This window comes from Semicossyphus pulcher, unplaced genomic scaffold (assembly GCF_022749685.1).
Source record: "Semicossyphus pulcher isolate SPU_LCO1_2020_fin unplaced genomic scaffold, fSemPul1.0.p SCAF_19, whole genome shotgun sequence".
In the NCBI taxonomy this organism is placed as follows: Eukaryota; Metazoa; Chordata; class Actinopteri; order Labriformes; family Labridae; genus Semicossyphus; species Semicossyphus pulcher.
In genome coordinates, this window is record NW_027211692.1 from 3377794 (window position 1) to 3400138 (window position 22345).

The 22345-nt window shown below is 44.2% G+C and overlaps 1 protein-coding gene across 1 annotated transcript; it reads left to right on the forward strand.

Moving 5' to 3' along the window:
* Positions 1 to 474: 474 nt before the first annotated feature.
* Positions 475 to 15443, forward strand: LOC138597429 (SPARC-related modular calcium-binding protein 1-like). Its single transcript, XM_069669028.1, has 11 exons — positions 475 to 697; positions 6023 to 6197; positions 6361 to 6594; positions 6877 to 6930; positions 7218 to 7265; positions 7717 to 7797; positions 8684 to 8876; positions 9582 to 9655; positions 9849 to 9942; positions 11631 to 11966; positions 14507 to 15443. The coding sequence occupies exons 1-10, from the start codon at positions 617 to 619 to the stop codon at positions 11950 to 11952; spliced, it is 1356 nt and encodes a 451-aa protein (XP_069525129.1). The 5' UTR covers positions 475 to 616; the 3' UTR covers positions 11953 to 11966; positions 14507 to 15443.
* The last annotated feature ends 6902 nt before the right edge of the window (positions 15444 to 22345 follow it).

Below are 22345 nucleotides of genomic sequence, written 5' to 3' on the forward strand. Positions count from 1 at the left end.
AGAAAGAGTTTTAATGAGGTTAGAGGAAGAGCTCCCAAGGAAAGATGAGTGATGAGATTTTGATTAAATGAGAGATTTAATTTCACAAATCCAGCGGATGTAGAGAAGTCTTAATCTTCTTGTGTAACTGTTTTTTAATCTATTATTTAAAGTTTAACCTCAAGTAATCAAATTAAAACACAAGGAACATTTATTCCCATGTATTATTTTAAAAGTTTAAATAAACTAAAGTTGAACAAACAGCTGCCAGCTGTAGATCTTTCGGTTTCGTCGTCTGGATAAACTGACCTGTTGAAGGCACGAGGAGCGGAAATGGGCAGTACCTTATGGAGAGGACGGGTTTCGTGCGCATGAGGCACTCGGGCCTGCTTTGCGCGCGCTGCTGTGCTACTTTGAGTCAGCTCGAGAACACTGAACAACAACATGGGCAGCACGGTGACACCTGAAGACGTGACTTCAAAGTCGTGACCTGACCCGGTATTTGTTGGGACTCTTCCTCGTCGTCATCATCGACAACCTCAGACTGGCTCCGCGCGCACCGCGGCGCTTTGAAACCTCGGAACAACAGGGAGCTAAAGGCGCGCGGCCGCTCCTCATCTGGTCCGCTTTGGCAGGAATGATGCTCGCGCTCACCTTCACCTGCCGCGCGCTGCTCGTCTTCTTGTTTACGGAGTCGGTTCAGACTGACAGAACAGCGGTAAGACGTGAACTTTAACTTACTCACATGTTTCCTGTTGACTAAACTAGTGAGTCTGGAACTTTAGTGCAGATTGAGTAATGTTTGCATTAAGTTTAAAGTCTGCAAACTACATTTAGGCCTGTGGTAGCTTTAGCTTTGATGGCTTTAGACAATTTACATTTTAAGGTTTATGCTTGAAAACTTTAGTCCTACAATTGTCATGTTTACAACTTTTAGTTTTGGCAAACTCACCAGTCCATCAAGCTAACAGGTGTAAACCAGTTTTGAAAGTATGCTCTTGTATTTGATACAAAGATGGAGTTACTGCTTTCTGTAAAGGTTATTGGCTTGTAATCAGCTTATTGGCTTAATGCAGTGCTTAGAAGAAAATCCCAAAGTACACGGGCTTAATGTGTAGAAACATTTTTGCAGTAAACTGTCAGATTGTACTTTAAAATGTCCGTCTCTATATTGTTCTATCATGCTTCTTTATAAAGTCAAACAAAGATATAAAAAGAACAAGATGACTGCTTCTCAGCACTCAGTGAAAAACCAGCTTCTTCACTCTCAGACCCTTCTGCAGCTGCATAAACCTTTCAGGAGGACAAAGAGTTTAATTGTCAGCACCAGACGACACCTGAAGTGTTACCCAGTCTGGATAACAAAAACAGTCCCTCACCTTGTAAGTGGTCAAACGTATGTGTGGGTTTAATTTTATATATAATGGTCTTTCTATTCAGGGACCACGGCCACTAACGGCTCCACCACAGCGGCTCTGAAGGGCCGGGTTTAATCAGCTGTGGTGTGTAACTGGTTTGTTCAAACTGAACAGACTTTTAACACGACTCGGGCTCGCTCTGTATTATTCTGGTTATTCTGGCAGCATCAAAGACAATATTGATTTTCAGGATAAAGAGATTAATGTTCGTGTTTGATTTAGAAGTTGTCCTGTGTGTGTCTGTGTGTGTGTGTGTGTGTGTGTGTGCGTGCTCCCTGGAGGACAGCAGGCTAACACCAGCCAGTAGGACCAAACCATAAACCCACACACGGCTGCCAGGCAAATATTTAACCTTCTTCTCAGGGGAAACACACAGGTGTGTGTGTGAGAGAGAGAAGGTGAGAACTCTTATGAAAAGCCACAGTAATCCTATAATGTATTTTATAGGCAGGCCTATGCTGAACAAATATCACAGCTACACAGTGAGCACATGTAGACATATGATAAAATATGAAAAGGTGAGACACTATCAGAGACACAGTATATATTCCAATATGACCTCTGCAATAGTTGCATACAAAAACATTAAAGAGCAGCTCCAGTCATGTTTTAAGACATATAAAATGCTCTGCTTGAAATAACAAATTGTGTCTGACATTTTTTTCCTGCATAAATATGTTTAATGACCTTGTAAAAATCCTCCAAATGATCCGTCTCTTCCTTCGTCCTCATTAAAAACCCAAATGAATGAATTTTTAGTATTTAGGACAACAGATGGGCTATATACAATATCCCCAACAACAAAAACATACCATACAGCATGTTGCTAAAACAATGGACATTTAAAACGAATGTTGCTATCTGAGGCATTTTATATGCACTAATTCTTTTTCGTTGCCATATCGCGAAAGTAGTGATGTATCTGGAAAATAACCTCTCTTCAGCTCCCTGACAGTGCAAACAATGTGCATCAATAGTAACTATTAGAAGTAAAAGTAGAATAGTATCCCGTTAATGTCAACAAACTGCCAGCACTGTGTTAGAGTCACGACAGGAATCTAACCAGTGTCAGGATATCTGGGGTCAAAATCGGCAGGGCATTTGATTTATGCTAGCTAACGTAGTATAACCTTCTGTTAACTGTCTTGAGTTGATATCATCAGCTCCATCCAGACTCCTGGGATAAATCTGGCTGGTTAATTGGCTAGCTTGCTGTTTACAAGCTACGTTATCAGCTAACGTTCAGAAGCAACCAAGTTACAGCTAGCTTGCTAACTTTAGCTTGCCCACTCGCTATCTTGCTATATCACTACTATCAGAGTTGATATGTTAGTTGGCTAGTATGCTAAACTACCTCACTAGCTAACAAAATGCATGATACCACATTATATCTAATAGCAAGTAAGTATTTTAGCCAACAATAAACAATGTAACAGTTCAAAGCAAAGGTGTGTAATGAGTGTTAACTCACAGGGGAAGCTGAGCATCTGTAAATAAGTGGCAGTTAATGTCAAGAGCAGGTCATTTGTATTCAGTGAACTAAAACATACTAACTTTTACTTCATTTCTTAAAGGTGCAAATAAACAGAACTGCACGGACACACTCTGAATACGTGCAGGAATATTAGTCTGGCTCTTCATCAGGGGAGCAGATGAATGTGTGTGTCTGTCACCATTCATAGTGTAGGTCATCACTGCTGAATGATGTGTGGAGTAGATGTTTGTTCACCTCTGAATCCCCTGACAAATTACACATGTCAGCATGTCATCGTCATCCCTGTGTGTGTGTGTGTGTGTGTGTGTGTGTGTGTGTGTTAATGGTGGGTTTAACATACACTGTACTGATTAATGGCAGAGGGCGAAAAAGCTGCGTTCACAAGCGGCCGATTCACTCCTCGTCTGGCTCCTGTACGACAGCTCGGGCAGTTTGTTCAGACCTTAAATCCCTCGCAGGGTGTCAACAACCTTTCAGCAGCATCAGCGACTCTGTTGCAGACCGAACACCGTGTTTCACAAAGCTCAGGAGATGAGTTTTTAGGGTTTACTAAAGCGGCCGGTCCGTGGTATCTGGAATGTGTGAAGCACGAGGAGACAGTGGCGGCTTGTTCTCGCCTTTTCTGCTGCTCGCTCACTTCCTGCCTCCTCTCTCTCTCACACACACACTTGCACACACTAAGTTTTATAGGCCAAACAGGTGCTAATTGTTTTAACACTGAGGATATTGTAGTTGCTGTAGTTCTACCTGACTGACAGGAAATCCAGTCTGCCCAACACCTTGCACCTCCTGGCCCCAAACTACAACTCCTTTTATCCCTCCTTACCCTATTAGCTCTAACCTCCTCTAGTCTTTCAGTTCCGTCTCCATTCACTCTTTGCACGCTGTTCTTCATTCCTAATCGTACTTTCCCCTCTAGTGTGTCCTTTACTTTGTCCTATACCTCCTTTCATCCCTCTCTTCATTTCTCTTCTCCTCTATACCTTTATGTCATCAAGCAAATAAAAATAAATAAGCACAATAATGGACAAGAGTTCGGAGACACTCATTTGATTATTAGATTATCTGCAAACTAACATGACTTTAAATATTCTCCCAGTGATGAACTTTAGCAGTAACATAGACGAGACTTGGAGGAACTACTTTTTCTGAAACACTTAGTTTGACGTTGAAGTCTGAATGGTGTTGTCACTTTATTTATATAATCAATTAGAGCTGCAAAATTGTTGAATAATTTAACAATTAATCAAATGATTGAATAATCAACTGGGACTTTTTCTAAGTGTAATCACATTTATTATTCTATGTCTGCAGTCAGAACATGGTTTAATGTCCTGATGTGTGGGCACAGAGGCCTCATTCACCACTAAATTATGTCAACAGTGTCAGACACACCGCGGCAAATTTACTGGAGTGTCTCAGAGTGTGTGTGTGTGTGTGTTTGTGTGTGCACGCTTGTGTATGCACGCTTTGAGAGAGGGGAGGACAAAGAGGCACTGATGAAGAGTGAGAAGGTGAGGTCAGTGTGTGTGTGTGTTTCAGGTGTGTTTAGTGAGTCTGTGCAGCACTGTGACGAATCTCATGTATGTGCTGTAGATGTTTTTTATATCCTGAGCTGAGAGTTTGTCAGGCAACCAGAGGAGCATGTGGGAGCAATTTAGATCACATTCTCCTCTCCTCTCCTCTCCTCTCCTCTCCTCTCCTCTCCTCTCCTCTCCTCTCCTCTCCTCTCCTCTCCTCTCCTCTCCTCTCCTCTCCTCTCCTCTCAGATTTGTTACACAGTTGCAGATGAAACGATACTTTGGATTTATAATGAAGTTTATGAGCAGTGTTACGACATATACGAGTTAATATTTGGAAAATAAACTTTTATTTTGAAGGACTTGCAGCTCGTCTGGTCTCTGGTTACTTCCAGTCAAAGCGAAGGTTTCTTTTAATGATATTAAAGCGTGAGAGTTATTGAACTCTGTTTCCTCCTCTAAATATTTCCCCCCTCCCTGTTAAACTTGTGTAGATGGGTGTGTTTCTTCACTGTTTATATGCTACCTGTGGCGTTACCCATTAAAATGTAGCGCAGCAGCTGGTAGAGACCAATAATCGTCTGAACTTTATTTTTCCTCATTAATGCTAATGTTAGAAGTTTATGTAAGAAGCAATTTACTGACTCTTAAAACATTTTGAAGCTGGTCGGATCATAAAAGAGGAAATAGCAGCGTAAGGTATAAAAGCTGTTGGCTCAGAATCCGCCTGCAGAAACCTTCAGGGAGGAAACATGTTTCCATTGGCTGCTGAGCTATTTCAGTTATTTCCAAATATTTGGATCATTTTACATTTGTGCAGAAGCTCCATTTAGCTGAAAAAGTTTGTGGGAAAGTTTTCCTGTCAGGCACAAAGCCTTCCTCCTCCTCCTCCTCCTCCTCCCCCTCCTCCTCCTCTCACAGCTCCTGACAGCACAGACAGATGAAAGCAGTGTGTCTGCAGGGAAGATGCTGCCTCCTCACCTCAATTAGTAAAGTTCATTCACCAGTTAGCCAAACTGAAGCTGTCACAGGTGAATGAGAAACTTTTCTCTCTGTGCTCAGCGTTCCTGAAACGCATGTCTGTCAGATGTTTTGTCTCTTGTGACTCTCTTTCTCGGCGTCTTTAGTTCTGCCTCTTGTTCTCTCCCTCGGCCCAGTTATTCCTGGCGTGACTTCAGAAGCTCGACACACTGGTGTCCAATTTCTCCTTCACACACAGACAGCCATGCAGAGGCTATAAAACGTGTTTCACTGTATCTCTTCCTCTCACCTGCAGTGTTTGGACAGTTTTATTAGTGCTCAGCCACACTCTGCTGTCAGGGAACGCTCAGAAGGTAGACTGAGACACTCCTGTCTGTGGTGGGAGGACACTGTGGTGTTCAGTCACACTTTTTATTAAAATTAAACTGTTGCAGCACAAAGTACAAGAAGCAAAGTGTGTCCAACAAACAATAACTCTGCAGGTAACATTTACACTACATGCATCGACATGCTGTTTGTAGCATCCTGTAGATCTGAGTTCATAAACCATTAGAGAAGAAGAGTGTTTACAATTACAAGTTGCACATTGTGAAAGAGTTATTCCAAAGTATGTGTTTGTGTGTTTGCAGCCGTTCCTGATCACAGAGAACATGTGGCCTCGCGGTTGTGTCCTGGACTGCCAGAGGGGGCGCCACAGAGCTGTGTGTGGGAGCAACGGCAGGCTGTATAAATCTCTGTGTGCCTTCCAGAGAGCTCAGTGCATCAACACACAGCTCCGCCTCGCGCCACGAGCTCACTGCTCAGGTACACACCTGTAAAAATACACCAACACCTGCTGATCATGTTTTTATCTTTATGTTGCAATGTTGTTGCTTTACTTGAATTATGCTTTTTTTAGCATGAAAAATAAACAGAGGGGAAACGTTAATTTAAATGCAGTAATGTCTCGACTTCTCTTCCTTCTTAGACCCCACTCAGTCCAAATGCCAGCAGGCCCGGGCTCAGGCCCTGGAGGCCAGCACCCACAGCAGCAGCGGCCATGTGAGCCCTGCAGCGGCCATCTTTGTGCCAGAGTGCCATCCAGAGGGTCACTTCCTGCCGGTACAGTGTCACAATCAGACCGGATACTGCTGGTGCTCCACACATGACGGCAAACCTGTCAGCGGGACGTCAGTCCTCCATCTGATCCCCAACTGCACCGGTCAGACATACTTTAGTCAAGTTATACACACAGATGAGAGAGTGTGAAACAAGTAGCTCCAGAATCGTTCATCTTTAAGGATGTGTAGTATTATATACTTTCAGTTACTGTGATTAGCAGTGCGCTTTGATTGCATGCCTCATATATTCAACAAACCTGCCGCTCAGTCTTCTTCTGCTGTTGTTTGAGGCCACAGTTCTGTTACTCGTTAGTTAAATCTGCATGAAACGTGTTGTGTTTTTCATACTGAGGTTTTCTGTTTTCATGTATTCTCCCGAACAGATCACATCAACATGTCGGCTCAGAGCACAGATGCAGATTCATTTCCAATCAGAGGTGAGAAGACGTCTAACTCTGCTTGAATACAAAGTTGTTCTAAAAGTTCTCTCTGTTTCTCATTTGTACTTTTTCTGGCTTCCTGGCATGACTCTGTTTGTTCCTGAGCCAGACACACCTGCAGGACCTTGAACATCACAGAACGCTCCACGTGCCAAAACACCAAAAATGTCTCTCTGTTTAATTTTCACTGTGTCTCCTCTGAGTCTTCACACGCCTCACACTCTCTCTCACGACTGCTTCCTCCCTCATTCTTGTTTCTGTCACGCTCTCTTCTTCTGTTCCAGATGAAGCTGGTGAACGCGGGCCAACACCGGCTCCCAGAAAGTCTGCAGGTGACGAGCTGAACTTTCCTCAATAAGAATCCTGTGTTTGACTATTTATAGGCTTTAAACAGTGACTCACATGTCTGTAAGTGCTTCTTTAACAATCACTGAAACATGCCAGTCCTGAATATCACTTTGATCATCATCCATCCTGTAATTAAGCATCATGATTAATTAGAACAGGAACATTCAGTTATTGTTTGTGTCCTGTCAGACTGTCTGAGTACCTTATTTAGCTAACTCCTGTTGACGTCAAAGTTTTTAATCTTTAAGTTCCTCATTAACTTTCCCGCGTGTCTCTGTAGGTGACCAAACGAAACAGTTACAGGCCCCTGTTGCCTCAGTAAGCTTTGTATTCTTTACGCTGCCGCGGCCGTTTATTTAACATTATTGGTCTGGTGTTGTTTTACCCAGATTAAATACTGATGTTTCTTTGTTTTGTCTTGTTTTTCTTGTGCAGAGCTGACTGCTCCTCCAATCTGGGTGACCATCCTGATGAACTCTGACCCCAAAGCAAACCGCTCAGTCAGACGACCCACAGGTGAGGGTCAGCGTGTAAGGGGACGGATCAATGCATGAACTTTTTATATACAGCTCCGGAAATAAATAAGAGACCACTGCAAAAAACCTAGTTTTTCTCTTGTTCTTTTTTAGGTTTATTTATAGGTTTGTGTTTCTGTTGAATTAACTGTTATTTTATTGTAAACAACATTTCTCCTTCTTTCAATCAATGAATTTCAAATCAAATATTCTCACTGAGGTCTTTTATTTGCAGAAAATGATGACAAAAGATGCAAAAGAGATGTTTTTCAGAGCTCAAATAAAGCAAAGAAAACAAGTTGACATTTAAACAGCAGAATGTTTTAACCTGGTTTTTAATAACTGCGTTCATGCATCTCGTCATGCTCTCCTCCAGTCTGTTGGAGCATCTCGGCTTTGTGACCGTCCGTCTTCCTCTTGATCACATTCAGGAGGTTTTATTGGGGTTGACATCTGGGCCGGGCTGGCCGTAGACATGAAGAGAGAGATGCTGATTTAAGGAACATTTGAAGGGGTCTTTCAATTTTTTCCAGAGCTGTGATTAATTAACATTTACTGTGATGATGACATAATCTGATTTCAAGACACATTTATCAAACCACCAGGTTTCTTCACTGGTGCACAAAGTGAAACTAAACTACAGGCACAGATACAGTAACGGTTCTATTATGGGACTTTGTACATGAGTAACATACTTACACACTCATGTGCAGACCAATGCATCTAATACAACAGCCCTGCAGTAAGTGGTGTGTGTGTGTGTGTGTGTGTGTGTGTGTGTGTGTGTGTGTGTGTGTGTGTGTGTGTGTGTGTGTGTGTGTGTGTGTGTGTGTGTGTGTGTGTGCGCGTGTGTGTGCGTGTGTGTGTGCGTGCGTGTGTGTGTGCAGACAGTCCTCAGACGTGTGAGCGTGAGCGGGCGTCGCTGCTCTCTCAGGTGCGTTCAGTCTGGGAGGAGGAGCGTTTCATCCCAGAATGCACTGCAGACGGCCGCTACAGCCCCGCGCAGTGTCACGCTGCCACAGGTTACTGTTGGTGTGTCAGGGTGGACAGCGGGAGGCCGCTGCCGGGCACCTCTGCAAGGTAATCAATCAAACAAGCAGCTCGTTACTTCTTCTGAAACTTTTAACAGTTTTCCTCCCTTTCTTTGATTTCATTCTTTTCTTTCTCGATCCTTCTCTTTCTTTGATCCCCCGCTCTCCTGACTTGATACGACGGGTTTATAAAGCCACAGATACAATTACGCACTGGCACACAGAAGCATTTGATCCTGATCATCCAATTATACACCAATTTCTGTCTCAGTTCTCCGGTGTGTTTTCCTTTAAGCAAACACGGAGAACAAATCAGAGTGAATTGCGGTCGGCTGGTTTTGCTCTCGGGGGGTTTATCTGCGTGTTGATGCTCAGCTGAACAAACTCCTGAGAGGAAACTGGTGGATGTTTTTATGTGATGGTTTTGTTTGCTTCACTGGTGTGAGGAAAACTCAGGGAGGTTGTTGTTAATTAGAAAGTATTTGATTTAATTATTGAGCAGGGAATTAAACTCACTTCTGAACAATTAAATAATGTTTTACAAAACATGTTTTACCTCGTGGAAATTAACACAACGTTCACCACCAGATTCATACAGACATATAAACAGAAGAGCAAATACTTTTTGTTTTTCATTTGCAGTTTTCAGACGTTCACAAGTATCTACAGTGGCCCACAAGGGACAGTGAGGCATTCCCACTGTGAAGCTGTGATATTTTCAGCCTGATGAGTTCCTCTTTCTGTCTCTTTGCAGGAACCGCATCCCAGACTGCACTGGGGCCGAGGAGCCAGAAGCAGACAGGAGGTTCAGGGAAAAACCTCTGCCAGGTAAATATGTTTCTGTTTCTGCTACCTGATCATTTTATCTTTCGGACATGTTCCCTCATGAGCACAGAAAGCGTTGTACTGGAATGGTGCCGCTTCTTCCTGCTTCCTTCCTTAATGAAACGTGTGAGAACAGAGCCGTAAACATGAAACAGGAGGAGGCTCAGTTTCAGGGTCCTCTCTTCTGTTCCCGCAGGCTGTCCCGGAGCTCGTAAGAAGCAGTTCCTGCAGAGTCTGGTCAGAGCTTTGCAGCTGGAAGCAGAGCATGCTGGGAGTCTGAGTCCCAAACAGTAAGCCAACATGTGATTCATGATGCACTTTAAAGGTTGTGTCTAAATTTCCTCTGTTCACTATTCATCTTTAAGCCAGTGGTTCCCAACCTTCTTTCCTTGGAGCCCCTCCTGCTTGTATCTAAGAGAGGCTGACCTTTGAAAGGCAAAACAGTTTGTTTCAGGAGGAAGGAGAGGCTCGGAAAAACACTTGAATTAAAATATGTATACAATCTAAAACGAAACAAACTTTACCAACGTGATTCAGAAACACAAGAATGATAGAAAATTGATTTCATAGCTAAAATATGTCCCCTTTGAGAAGGAGACTTCGGACATCAGTCTGCCTGTGCTTCTCATAACAGCTACTCATCCTGAACTCTTCTGGGCCTGTTGAAATGCATTTAAGAAAACACTCAACTTGTGATGATTGGGTTGTTCTTCCGCTGTTTGCTGCAGAAATGAAGAGCTAGTTACTGCATCTGGTGACCTCTTTCATGTTAATGTAAAAATATAAGTCCAGCACCAGCACGAGTACTGTGGTCATCCACTGCACCCACTTATCTGAGCCCAGTACTCGTGTGCACCATCACAGAACATGACAGACTGCACAAACAGGAGAAAAAGGGCACATCAAAACAGAAATCCTCTGCACCAGTCGTGATCCAAAAACACGTGCCAAGTTCTTTTCAAAGCTCCGTGTTGGACGTGTTTCCGTGCACATGTTGGACTTTAACAGATGCAGAACTTTCCTCTGGTTTCTGCATCCCTGAGAAGCTGCTCAGCCAAATGAAAACCAATTTCACACCTGAGTGATCGCCACAGCGCTGATCCAGATCCTGATGAAATGATGGAAACTGTTGAAGAGCAGAGCAGACCGACTCCATCTGTTTCCCTGTCCACGGTTTCTCTGCCAATCAATGCTTCAGTCTTTAAGTAATCACCTGGTTCCCTCCGTCTGCTTCTCTCTTCAAATCGCTCTATTACAACTCATTTAATCTCCTTATAACTTATTTTATTACACTCTGCTCGTTTCCACGACCTGTGTCTCATCCTTCAGCCTCTCCTCCTACTCCTCCTCTGACTACTCCCAAATTTATCACGTCGTGTTATAACAGAGGCCTTGTTATGTCAGATAGCACTGCTGCACACACACACACACACACACACACACACACACACACAGGATGTCCAGGTTTTATATCCATCATCATTCCGCTCCTGATAACTTCTTGTGTTTAATGACTTCCACGTTTGTTTGTGTTGTGGTCTGGTACAGAAAATTGAAGCTGTGGTTTCTCTCTGATAAGGAACCCCGGAGCTGTCTCGGTGGTTTTGTTTTTCAGCAGGCCGCCATGTCCTCCTGAAATTTGATATTTATCAGGAATAGCAGTGTGGGGTTATATTTGGTCAGGGTGTGAAAACAGACTTTGTCAGGAGGCACGGAGACGTGATCACAGGAGTCTGACGCTGCCGACAGCTCGACTTGCTGATGCTGTAAACACTCATCTCACTGAGAATGAGAAAGCTGCTTTGGTCCAACTTTAGCGACTCCCTGACGAATGTTTCGGAGCTTTCTAAACTTCTAAACTCTTGTCACATGTAATTAAATGGATTTGCAAGCTAATACATATTACTCTTTGTCTTTGGGCTCCATTATAACTGTTAATCCATGAATCTCTCATTTCTTTTTGGTCTCTTTCTGCCAGAGCCTCAAACACACCTCCCCCCAGCTCTCCTTCTCCATCTTTCCGCACTCAGACCTCCACCACTCCTCCCTCCTCCTCTTCATCGACCGCTCCGGAGGCCGCAGGGTTCTCCAGACCTGAGGAGGTGCTGCGGTGGCACTTCAGCCGGCTGGACGTGGACTCCAGCGGGGTGCTGAGTGAACGCGAGGCTCGACCTCTCCGTCACTTCCTGCGACGGAGGCTGAAGCCGCGACGCTGCGCCAAGAAGTTCTCTCAGTACTGCGACAGAGACGGAGACCGAGGCCTGACGCTGGAGGAGCTGAGGGTCTGCCTCAGCCTGTGAGGGGGCGCAGACAGGTGAGGATCTTTTTATAAACATCCAAACAACTTCAATAACATTTTAGACATGGGCTATAAAACAGAAGTCTGGGGCTTGAGTAACCAGACTGACCCTCTACCACGTGCTGTATAAGAAAGAGTCAGAGCTGACAGGTGGCATGTACTTCACTGTGTGTGTGTAGTAAGCACACACACACACACCCCTCCCTCTCTGCCTCACAGTGTCACCGTGCCTCCTCGATTAAAGTGCCTTTTTCTCCTCTCCTCTGTTGCTCCTGTTGGTCTCAGGAGAGTCGAGGGCTTCGGGCCGGCTGCCAGACGAATTACACACACCGCCGTCTGAGTGTGTGTGTTTCTTTATGGAATCAAAACAAACGTGGGCAGCGGTTAAATGGGCCGCTTGTCAGTGAGCGATCAGTCACAGCTCGACCGTGACACCGGCTCACTAATCAGGCAGCCGCAGACGCCATGACAGCTACTGGAGTGTGTGTGCGTGTGTGTGTCACGGGCATTCAGCGTGTTATTATGAGTGTGTCACTGTTCAACCTGCCCTGGACAAAGAATCTTCTTCACACACAGAACCTCACTGTACAGAACCCATCGACCGTCATGGAAACAGGTTGTCTTACAGTGTAAACGTGGCACAGAGGAGGCATGAAGGGTTTCTTATGGGTACATAATTGAATGTCAAAGTGCTCTTTAGTGTTTTGAAGGACAGTTAAATTGAACCTTCACAGATGAATGAAGCTCAGCAAACCCAGCGTGTCCAGAGAGCTCCTGCATGTGATCACTAAAAACAGCAGCACTTTTATTTACCTCCAGAAAAAGACTCTTTAACACGATGAAACATTCACATTTCGTTTTCCACGTTCATGATTAGAAATTACAAAAACATTTGCATGCAACTATATTAAGCCACGCCGTATGTCATTTACATCGTACTTCAGTCATTGCAGATTTTCACGTGCTGCACCTTCAGTCTGTGATGAGGTTTTGAGTTGAGTTTCCCTGACAGGAAATCACATTAACATCTAACTGCTCATTTTCTTCATTAAGTTTTACTGTTTCAGTTTGTTTGTCTGTCGGCAGGATTACAGAAAAAACTACGCCCTGTGATTTCCTTAAACATATGAACCAGATTTAATTCCTTCAGTTCTGCAGATATGTTTCGACAAACGAGGAGCTTCTGATGTTTCCTCTGATAGAAGAGTTGACGATCGGCTCTTGCAGACGTTTTTGCTCTCTGAGTGAAATCTTAGTGAAGTAATGAGGGTCCGGACTTCACTCAGTTGACTTTAGTTAAATGATCATCAGGCGGATACTGAAGGTAACACTGAAGGTAAATACCTCTGGGAGATCGTTTTTGATTGGACACCTTCACTGTTTTTAGGTTTTGTGTCCATAAAACTTTGTATGCTTGTTTTGTTTGCTCAGCTTTAGAACACATAGTACTTACGTACTGCAAGATGTAGTTATTAAGTTGGTCTTGAGTTTAAGGTCAGGTGTGTAAGATCTATTTCTATATTTTCATGAGCCTTCAATCACCGCTGTGTTTTCTTTACATGAGAATTAGTTCTTCATGTCTACAGAGGGAGGAGATCATCTTCCATGTCCTCCATGTTGCACAGCCATCTTTCTACAGTAGCCCAGAGTGGACAAACTACTGGCTCGAGAGAGCGTCTCCTGTGTTTTTCACAAATTTGACGTTTATTTTTTGGTTTTGCATAAAAGGGGAGGGTGAGCGGAGCGGTGATCAATTGGATGCTACCTGTAACCTCATCCCTAGATGCCACCAAATTCTACAAACTGGTCCTTTATAAATGTTTAGTTTAAACGAGTATCTCCAGGGTCATGAATGATTGATCACACTTAAAGCTGACACTGTTTGAGTTATTATCAAGACTTTCACAGGAAGGACGGACCTGAAAGTGAGATGTAAAACCAGAAATCAGTCAAAAGCAAATCTAAAAGCAAATTCTGAACACTTTGAGGCGTTAAATAACTCTGGAAACTGTTTGCATGTGGTCTTTTATTCTAATCACTGCTCTCGAGTATAAGAAGGACTCCAGAGCTCTTCTGTTCGGCTGCAGCTTGTAAAAGACACGATCTCTCTACACCGAAGCCTCTGGTCTGTCACATGTTTACTTAGCTCGCTCTGTCAGCGAGGAGTTTAATATGTTCGGTGTAAAGGTAAGGAGAGGAGAGAGGAGAGATAAGACTCTGAAAACATAAACATGGAGAGTGTGTGAGAGGAGGAGCAGAGACACCGGAGAGCAGGAGTCTGAAGGTGGGAGATACAGAGGGAGGACATGAGGGGGAGGAGCAGCTGATAATTCAGAGATTGAGAAAAAGGGGAGGGAGTAAGGGAGCGAGGGAGCGAGGGGGAGGTGTGATATTAACATGTGTCAGGGAGAGATAGCAGTGACCTCCGGTGGTGGTGGAGGAGCTGCCAACACTCAGCGGGCAGATGTTCACGGGATGGAGAGAATCTGCTGAGCTCGAGGAAACAATGTGTTTATTTTCACATTAATTTCTTTCCTTTCTCTTTCTTTGCTCAGAGAACAACATGACAAATCACCTGGTGAAGGACGTTCACTCTCTCTGCTCTTCACGTCACTTTCAGGGTTCAGTTTATTCATCTATCACATCCTGGACTCTTTTTATTCAACACCAATTAAAGCACAAAACATAAAGACCCTCTGCTGGAGTGAAGGTTTGGACAGCACTCAGCTCGTGTCTGCAAAGTCTGTGAGTTTGAGTCTGAACATTTGGATTCAACTTTCTTTCTGCACCTTCTTTACGAACGACCGCTCTCACCTTCCCTTAAGTGTTTCCAGCTTTGTCCTGTCCTGCCTCCCTTTGCCTCCTCTCACATCACTACTACATCCTCACCACGATAGATGGATAATGTTGGCTCACCTCTCACACACCGTACAAATCACGACACACCTCCAACCGTAAACGCCATTTATTCATTCAACATTCAACAGTAATGGGAGCTGCCGGGACCAATTATGTCGGCTCACTCACAGTAAGAGGAACGTCGTCTCCCCGGAGCTGAGTCCCCGTGTTATCCACGGTTGTGACCTTGTCCTCTGGATCCGGACTCAAACTCCTCCTCTTGTTTGTTTCCATCACTCTTGTGCTTTTTTTCCTTCTGCTTTCCGTAGTCTCTCTCACTCTTGCTGTCTTTACTGTTCCAAACACTTTCTCCTTCTTCTCTTCATCCTGTCACCATCCTGATCCATCACCTGTTTGAAATGTTCCTTTGATCATTTGGGTTTCTCTCCATCCTACATCCCTCTCTCTCTGCTTTCTACACGCCTGTCCGCCCCATGTTTTTATATGCAGATATATTGATGTAAGATATTTTGATATAAAATATGATTTCATAAGTTTCATATATTAAATATTGGACCGTCTCAGTCTTGTGACTTTTCCATGAAACCAAACTGAATGTTTGTAAATGTTTCAATAAACAGATGACCTGCTTCAGCCGTGTTTATCAGCTTACAGTCTGTGAGTGTAAATGAAGTCGCCTCGTTGTTTGCTTGGTCTCACAGGAAGGTCGCTGGTTGCCGTAGCAACAGCTGCCCTCAATGCCGCCTCACAACAAACAACTCATCAGATAAACAGGAAACAATCAGCAGGTCTCATAACGTTTCCCAGAATGCATTAGCTCCTCTCCAGGTTCATCACTGATGTTTAATGTGATTGGACAGGACGTCAACAAGGCGTCCTCACAGCAGCGGGGACGAGCCGCCGCCTTCAGCTTGATTTTTCTTCTTCTGTGGTGCCAGACTGAGCCTGCGGGGCCGACATGACAACGTCTCCTCGTCTGTTTACAATCAGCGGCTCGAAAGAGGCTGTTTTCTCTCACAGAGCTACGATGACGCCCTTATGTCTCACTACCGTCTGCTTATCTGTCCCTGAAGGAGAGCCTGCAGAGGTCAAAGGTCAGCATCGCAGCAGGTTCTTGGCAGCTCTTAAAAAAAGTTTTTATAAGAATGAAAGTTTCAAATAATTCTCTGACGATTTCGACGCTCCCTGGACTTTGTGAGCTTTCAGAGTGAATCTCAGTGGACAGAAACATTATTTACTGATGTGTGTGATCTCATTTGTTACTGGACGTGAGCGCTGAAAAGATGCTATTTGATACCAGAGTGTCGGCTTGGTAGATAAGTCTAATCTAGTCTCAGTAAGTGAGAATATGTTGTTCTGTTTCTCCTCTCTGTTAGCTCCATCTTTGCCCCTCAGGCTGATGAGACGGATGTAGTTTTATGTAACACAAAACAGCTAAAATAACGAGGTCATCAGTTTCCTATATATTCTAGTGATTTATTGTTTTGTTCAGGAGATTTAAACTTTTTTTCTTTTCACTTGACACGAGTTTAGAACGTCTCTGTCAGGCTGGAGAGCTTCAGATGGACGGGTGGCTTCTCCCAGAGACACGATCTCTTTTACAACCTGTTCACTACATTTGGTAAAGGTTCTGATTTCAGGTTGTGAAACTTTACTGCAGAATCTCTCGCATCTCTGGAAAGCCCAATCAAAGCATCCCACCATTTCATTACATCTCATCCCAAGTCTCGCTGCTCTAAGTGTCATCAGTGCGCTGAGAGGCCGTTTCTCTGCTGCTGTGCTGTAAAAGCTTCTGGGACATTTTTCTCATCAGTGTCTCGCTCACTGGTCCTTCAGAGATACTCAGAGAGCGGACGGACTGACTCTGACACTTTTTGGATTCTTTTAGTGGTTTTAAAAAACTTTGGAAGGGTTTTTTTTTTTAAGCTGTTTTGAGCCTCAGAGGTAGTGCAATGAAGACGTGTCTATTTGTAGCTTCTAGCAATGACACTGCACATCCACAGTGTGAAGACTGACGAGCTGAAACTATCCAGTGTTTCATTAAAAACAAATCTATGAAGACATGTATTATAACTAAAATCAGTAGGCCTGTAGGCTTAATATGATTTTCTCCTATTTACCTTGCGATCCCTTGTAGGTCTCCACAACTCCCCGTGCACTTACAAATTAAGAGCTCTTGTTCATCTTTCAAAATAAAATCCACCATGAGCCGACCCCACCCCGGGCTCCCCTCTGCCCTCAGCTCCCACAAGGGGCTGTTGAGAGATGATATATCAGTGACCAGCAGATGGCGCTGTGGCTCTGAGGCAGCAGTGAGAGCGGCACCACCAGCAGGCGATGGTGGCTCCTGCAGCACACGCACACACTCACAGTATCGCTCCCCTGACACACCCTGATAATCCCAGCCTGCACAGAGCAGACGGGAACCTCGGCTCTGTGGAGCTGCTGAGAGATTTAATAATAACAGGTATAGATTTTATAAGAACACAAACTGCTCCGGACGCGAAGCGGCAGAGTTAGAGCCTCGAGCAGAACAGACGGGGGCTGCTTGGATTGTGAAAATGATTTGATATTGTTATGAATTATAGATGAGCCGGTGCATTTAAATGTGTAGGTTAGTAATGGTAACTGCTGTTGCTCAGCGTGTGCGTGTGTGTGCGCGCGCGTGCGGGTGGGTGTGTGTCCCTGGCTGACAGAATGAGAGTGAAGTGCTCTGAGCTCATGACTAACAAGGAAAAGCCCTGCAGGTCACACACGGGCATCAATCTGCCAAGGATTTCAGGTCAGGAACACGCACACACACACACACACACACTGTAGTTTCCTCAGGACATTTGCATGCTGGGATTAATCTATAATTCATCAGTAAAATCCATACCTGCCATTTTCTCCTCGCTGTACCTTCTGATCACAAGGCCGCACGTCAGGATGGAGACTGTATCAGCTTCATCGTGAAACCTGCTGACTACAGCAGAACGTACTAATGCTAACACACACAAACACGCACACGCACACACACACAGGTGCAGACCTATGCGAGCTGCAGTACATTTTTATAAAGAAAATAAACCGATCACATGACTAGGCTTTGCAAACTAAGGTAGCCTTGATGTCCCAAATCAAGGAGAGTCTAGAAAACTACAGGTGCACTCTGGGAGAGCCCAGGCCTCCACAACAATCAGGTCTACTATGAAATGCAAATCTGGAAGTGCAACCATTTTATGTCTGTATGTATTTCCAGAAGAACTGTCTAAATAAGGTAATGTGTAGTTAAAGTGTAAAGTCATCTTTGCATTCATTATGTTCCTTTTAAATGGAAAAGGCCTTTATCTGTAAAGAGCAGAACACACTTACTGTGTGCACAAATATGAAACACTTAGACTGAAATAATGCCGTGGAAAGCTTGTGATCAAAACTTGTTGTCATGGTAAACTGTCGTTGTTTGTTCGTGCACCTGGAGTCCAAAATCTGTCTTTGCCCATCAAAGCAGCATCTGTAATGCTTCTGACAAACTTCCAAGAAGGCGAGCAAAGATGTGGACAACACAAATAAAATAAACAAACAAACAAAAGTGAAGAGACCTAAAAGTCAAAATTTCAAGGAAAACATTTTTCTTATCTTGGCTGAATGCAGCGTGCTTCTTGTGATGTTTTGATGTGAGCTCTTAAACCAGTCGAACATCCCAAAGCAGAGTGAAGAATAAATATTCACTGAAGTGTTGTAAGTTTACTCGGTGTCACTGTAGCTCCCCTGCAGTCGGCCTCTCTGCAGCCTTGCTGTGTAACAGTGTTTGGCTGGGCTCACAGCTGCAGTAATGTATTGGCAGCCTCTGCGTGCTGAGAAAATGCAGCAGTAAAATCAGAGTCAGCAGGAGCCCGTATTCGGTAATTGTAAGGAAATCAATGTGGACGGCGAGCTGCAGGACCATAAAGTGCTCGAGCATCCTGAGAAGAGATTCGGCCGTATTTGTGGGATAATTGGCTTCCTCTATTACTTCCCCGTGCTGCCGTGTACTTTGACCTTGGAGACGGATCCCCGGGGAAATATAATGGCTGTGATATGAGGTAGAGCGTTGTAATAAGACCACAGAGTTATGTTCCTGCACACATCAGTGAGCCTCTGATCGGAGGGAGGTCACATTAAGGGTTCAGAGTTGTTCTTGCTTACATCCGTGCTCTGCGGCTCCTTTTGTTTCACCATTAAAAACACAGCTGAGACTCCGTTATGTTCCCCACCTGATCAATAGATTCTGTGAGTTTCACTGCTAACGGGGAATTCACTGGTGGAACCTCCTCCGTCTGCTGAGCAGACTCACAGAGGCTGAACTAAAGTCATGATCCTGTTCATTACTTTATACATCACTAATAGAAATGTAGCTCAAATCCCCAGATGGGAGAACGATTGTTTTCTCTTCTCTGAAAGGCAGCATCCTTTCTTTGGATTCAACACCAAGAAAGTTATAAGATCGAAGATGATTCACTTTTTATTCTCTGCTACAGAGAGCTGCAGGGATGACGGGAGTTATCCATCGTTAGCATGGTGCTGGTTCCCTCAGAAAGCTGGTGGGAACTTTCTGTCAGATTTGAGATTGTTGCAGAAAACAAACTCCACAATAAACAAAAGTTTCTGATGCGTTTTTTTTGCAGCAAATGAAAAACTATTTTGATGATTTTGAACCAGAAATGCTCTCTCTTAGTCACACAGGAGTCTCATCTTAAGAGAGACCAGCTCAAGACAACAGCAGCAAAGTTACAGACAGACGGGAACATCAATACACTGACAAATAGATCATAGAAGTGTAAAAGTGTCCGTCACATTGCGAAACACTACAGGAGCACAGATTTTCTCTCCAGCTGCCATAAAAGGATTAAAAATCCCTCGAGGGGAATCAAGCCGGACAGATTCAGGTCCTGCAGGTTGAGGAGGCAGAGAAGGAGGAGGTGTTACCGAGTTCTGTTCAGACCGAGGGGATGAGAGTGACGGCTGTACTTCACATGTCGGTGCATGAGTAAGAAGTCTAAATCCAGTTTACTACAACAGTGATATCACTCAGCTTCCAACTTGCAAAATGTCGTCTGATGTCCCAGGAAGCCTCCGTCGTCTCTTTTAGCCTTGTTAGCATCAGCATTCAAAACTCACGAGAGGAGTTTTTACTGATGTGTCTTAAGTTGTGGAACCAAACAATAAATTGTCTGAAACATTAAACCCGTTAAAAAAAACAATCAACTTTCAGACGAAGGATCTGCAGCACAAGAAGTCATTCCTGCTCCTCTCAGTGAGTCCGTCTGTGTGTCTAACACCTGCACACAGTCTCACATGGAGGTCAGACTCACCTCACCTGCTCTCAGTGTTTTAGCATGACAGGAAGTTTTATAACACAGGCTTCCTGTTTCCACCTGGTTCTGGCCTAACACTGATAATATCTAGAAGGTTCCTGGTTCAAATCCTGGTTCGGACAAATTGGGCCTTTGCATGTTCTCCCCGTGATCCCTCCGGGTTCTCCGGCTTCCTCCCACAGTCCAAAGACATGCTCGTGCTGAAATTGCCCGTAGGTGGTGTATTATGTATACCGTGACCCTGAACAGGACAAGTGCTATGGATGATGGGTGGATGAAAAGGAGTCTGAGTCTCAGCACACAGATCTGATGAAAACACTTCAGGAGCTCGGCGCAGATGGTCGGAGCCAGAGGCAGATCTGTTCCTTCATCTGTCACTGAGGAGCTACTCTTCACGAATCCGGTGTCGTGATGACGTAACTGAACTGTGCGGCCGTCGGAGCATCAAGCAAATCCATTCTAGATGAGGAGCCACTCAGTGCGAGCGTTTGCTGACGTCTCAGTGAGGTTTGTGTTAACGTACATTAAAGTCAGAGACCGTTCACCACCAGGTTAAAGGAGGAGAAGAGAAACAAACTGAACGTTGTTTAAGACTAAAAACCAAACTGACTTCTTGATTTGTCCACGATGTTCACAATCGATTAACCTGAAATGTGAGATTAGGAATTATTCGGTGAATCAGCATCGCAGAAGTAAACACAGGCTGACTGTTCACGCTCATGTAGACACTCTATCTGTGTTTTTCCATTACCCAAAACCTCGACCTCATGAATTAAACTCTGATCAGGACATGATATAGAAGAATAGATTAACACAGGGACCTATTCCAACGCTCCATCCACATCCAGACATCTAATCTCCAGGCTGCGACCCCTCAGAGACTCTGTGAAACCGAGTCAGGCAAGTGCTTCTAATGTCACAGGAGAGATTCGTTTAACTGGAGCGGATTACGGCCGCTGAGTTACACCGTGGAGATGTGTTATCCTGCACGCCGCTGAACACTCATCAGGGCTTCAGGTGACAGATGTAAGAGGATTAATGAGCGTGTGTGTAATTAAATTCGGTGTGATTGTGGGTAATGGCATGCTAATTGGAACTAGAAAGCAGACAGAGGTGGAGAATTCGGTCACATCCTTTCTGCTGAGTCTCATCAAACCGCTCGTCAGAGGACAGCAGCTCGTTACGAAGACAGATTCTTCAGTGTGTTTCATGTAGGTGGTGTTTGTTGGAGCTAATAGATGAGCTGAATTCATTGTGTTGGACTGATTAAAAGCACACTTTCTATAACAATGATGACGTCCGGCTAACCCAGTTAGTGTCCTTTAAGATGAACTGTAGATCATCAGCAGTACCTCCGTCTGTAAAATACGTTAAGAACTAGTTTAATTTGTTCCAGCAGTTTGTCGTCGTCTGAACCCAACAAATCTTTGACCTCGTGTTTTATCTCCTCTGGCAGATGCTTCTGGTTCCCCTTCAGTTCAGACAGATTTCTCTCTGACCTGATTCAGGTCGGGCCAATTACAGCTCGTGGTGTAAGATGTGGTGGGTTTGTTTGTAAAAAGAACCAAGATGGCTGCCGTTGTGGCATGTTTTGACTCCGCTGTGATCTTGAGGCAAAGGCCACGTGGACTGAGCTCAGCAGCCTCTCGCTTCGTTGTTCTGATTGTTTGTAGCGTCCTGAGGCAGTCTGCTCGGCACCCTTCAAACTCACTGAGAGCTTCCAGACTGATTGGAGTTTGTAAATTGGCCTGGCTACGTTGGTCAAGTTCAAGGGTTTTTTTCAGGGGTATGGCACGGCCCTCCCCTGAAATCCTTTTGGTCTCCCTGTAATCCTGATCTGTGATCGGCTGTTCAGAGGCAGAAGCTATTTTCAAACCAAACTAATGAGCTGGTTTCTGACATCTCAATGTAGCACTTTTTCTTTTGTTGTAACTGTACCTGCTGTAACTTTGTAACAAAACAAAGTGTTTGTGAGTCCAGTAATCGTGTCCCTCACCTAAATATTTGTTTATAGAGATTAACAAAGGAGAAGGAGTCGTGATGATTGAGCACAGATTATAAGAAAGCTTCCTCCAGCTGAGTCATCACATCCCCTCAAAGCAAGAACACCACGGTTAGAAAGTCTCAAAGTCCACCAGCTGAAGATCAACAACTGATTTATTTTAGCTGTAAATCTCCTGAAAGAGTCGCTGCGGGTTT

Coding starts and splice junctions, on each gene's coding strand:
- LOC138597429 (XM_069669028.1), top strand. CDS start 617: ATGATGCTCGCGCTCACCTTCACCTGCCGCGCGCTGCTCGTCTTCTTG. Junction 7,266..7,716: donor GGCTCCCAGAAAGTCTGCAG/GTGACGAGCTGA, acceptor TTTCTTGTGCAG/AGCTGACTGCTCCTCCAATC. Junction 9,943..11,630: donor GGGAGTCTGAGTCCCAAACA/GTAAGCCAACAT, acceptor TCTTTCTGCCAG/AGCCTCAAACACACCTCCCC.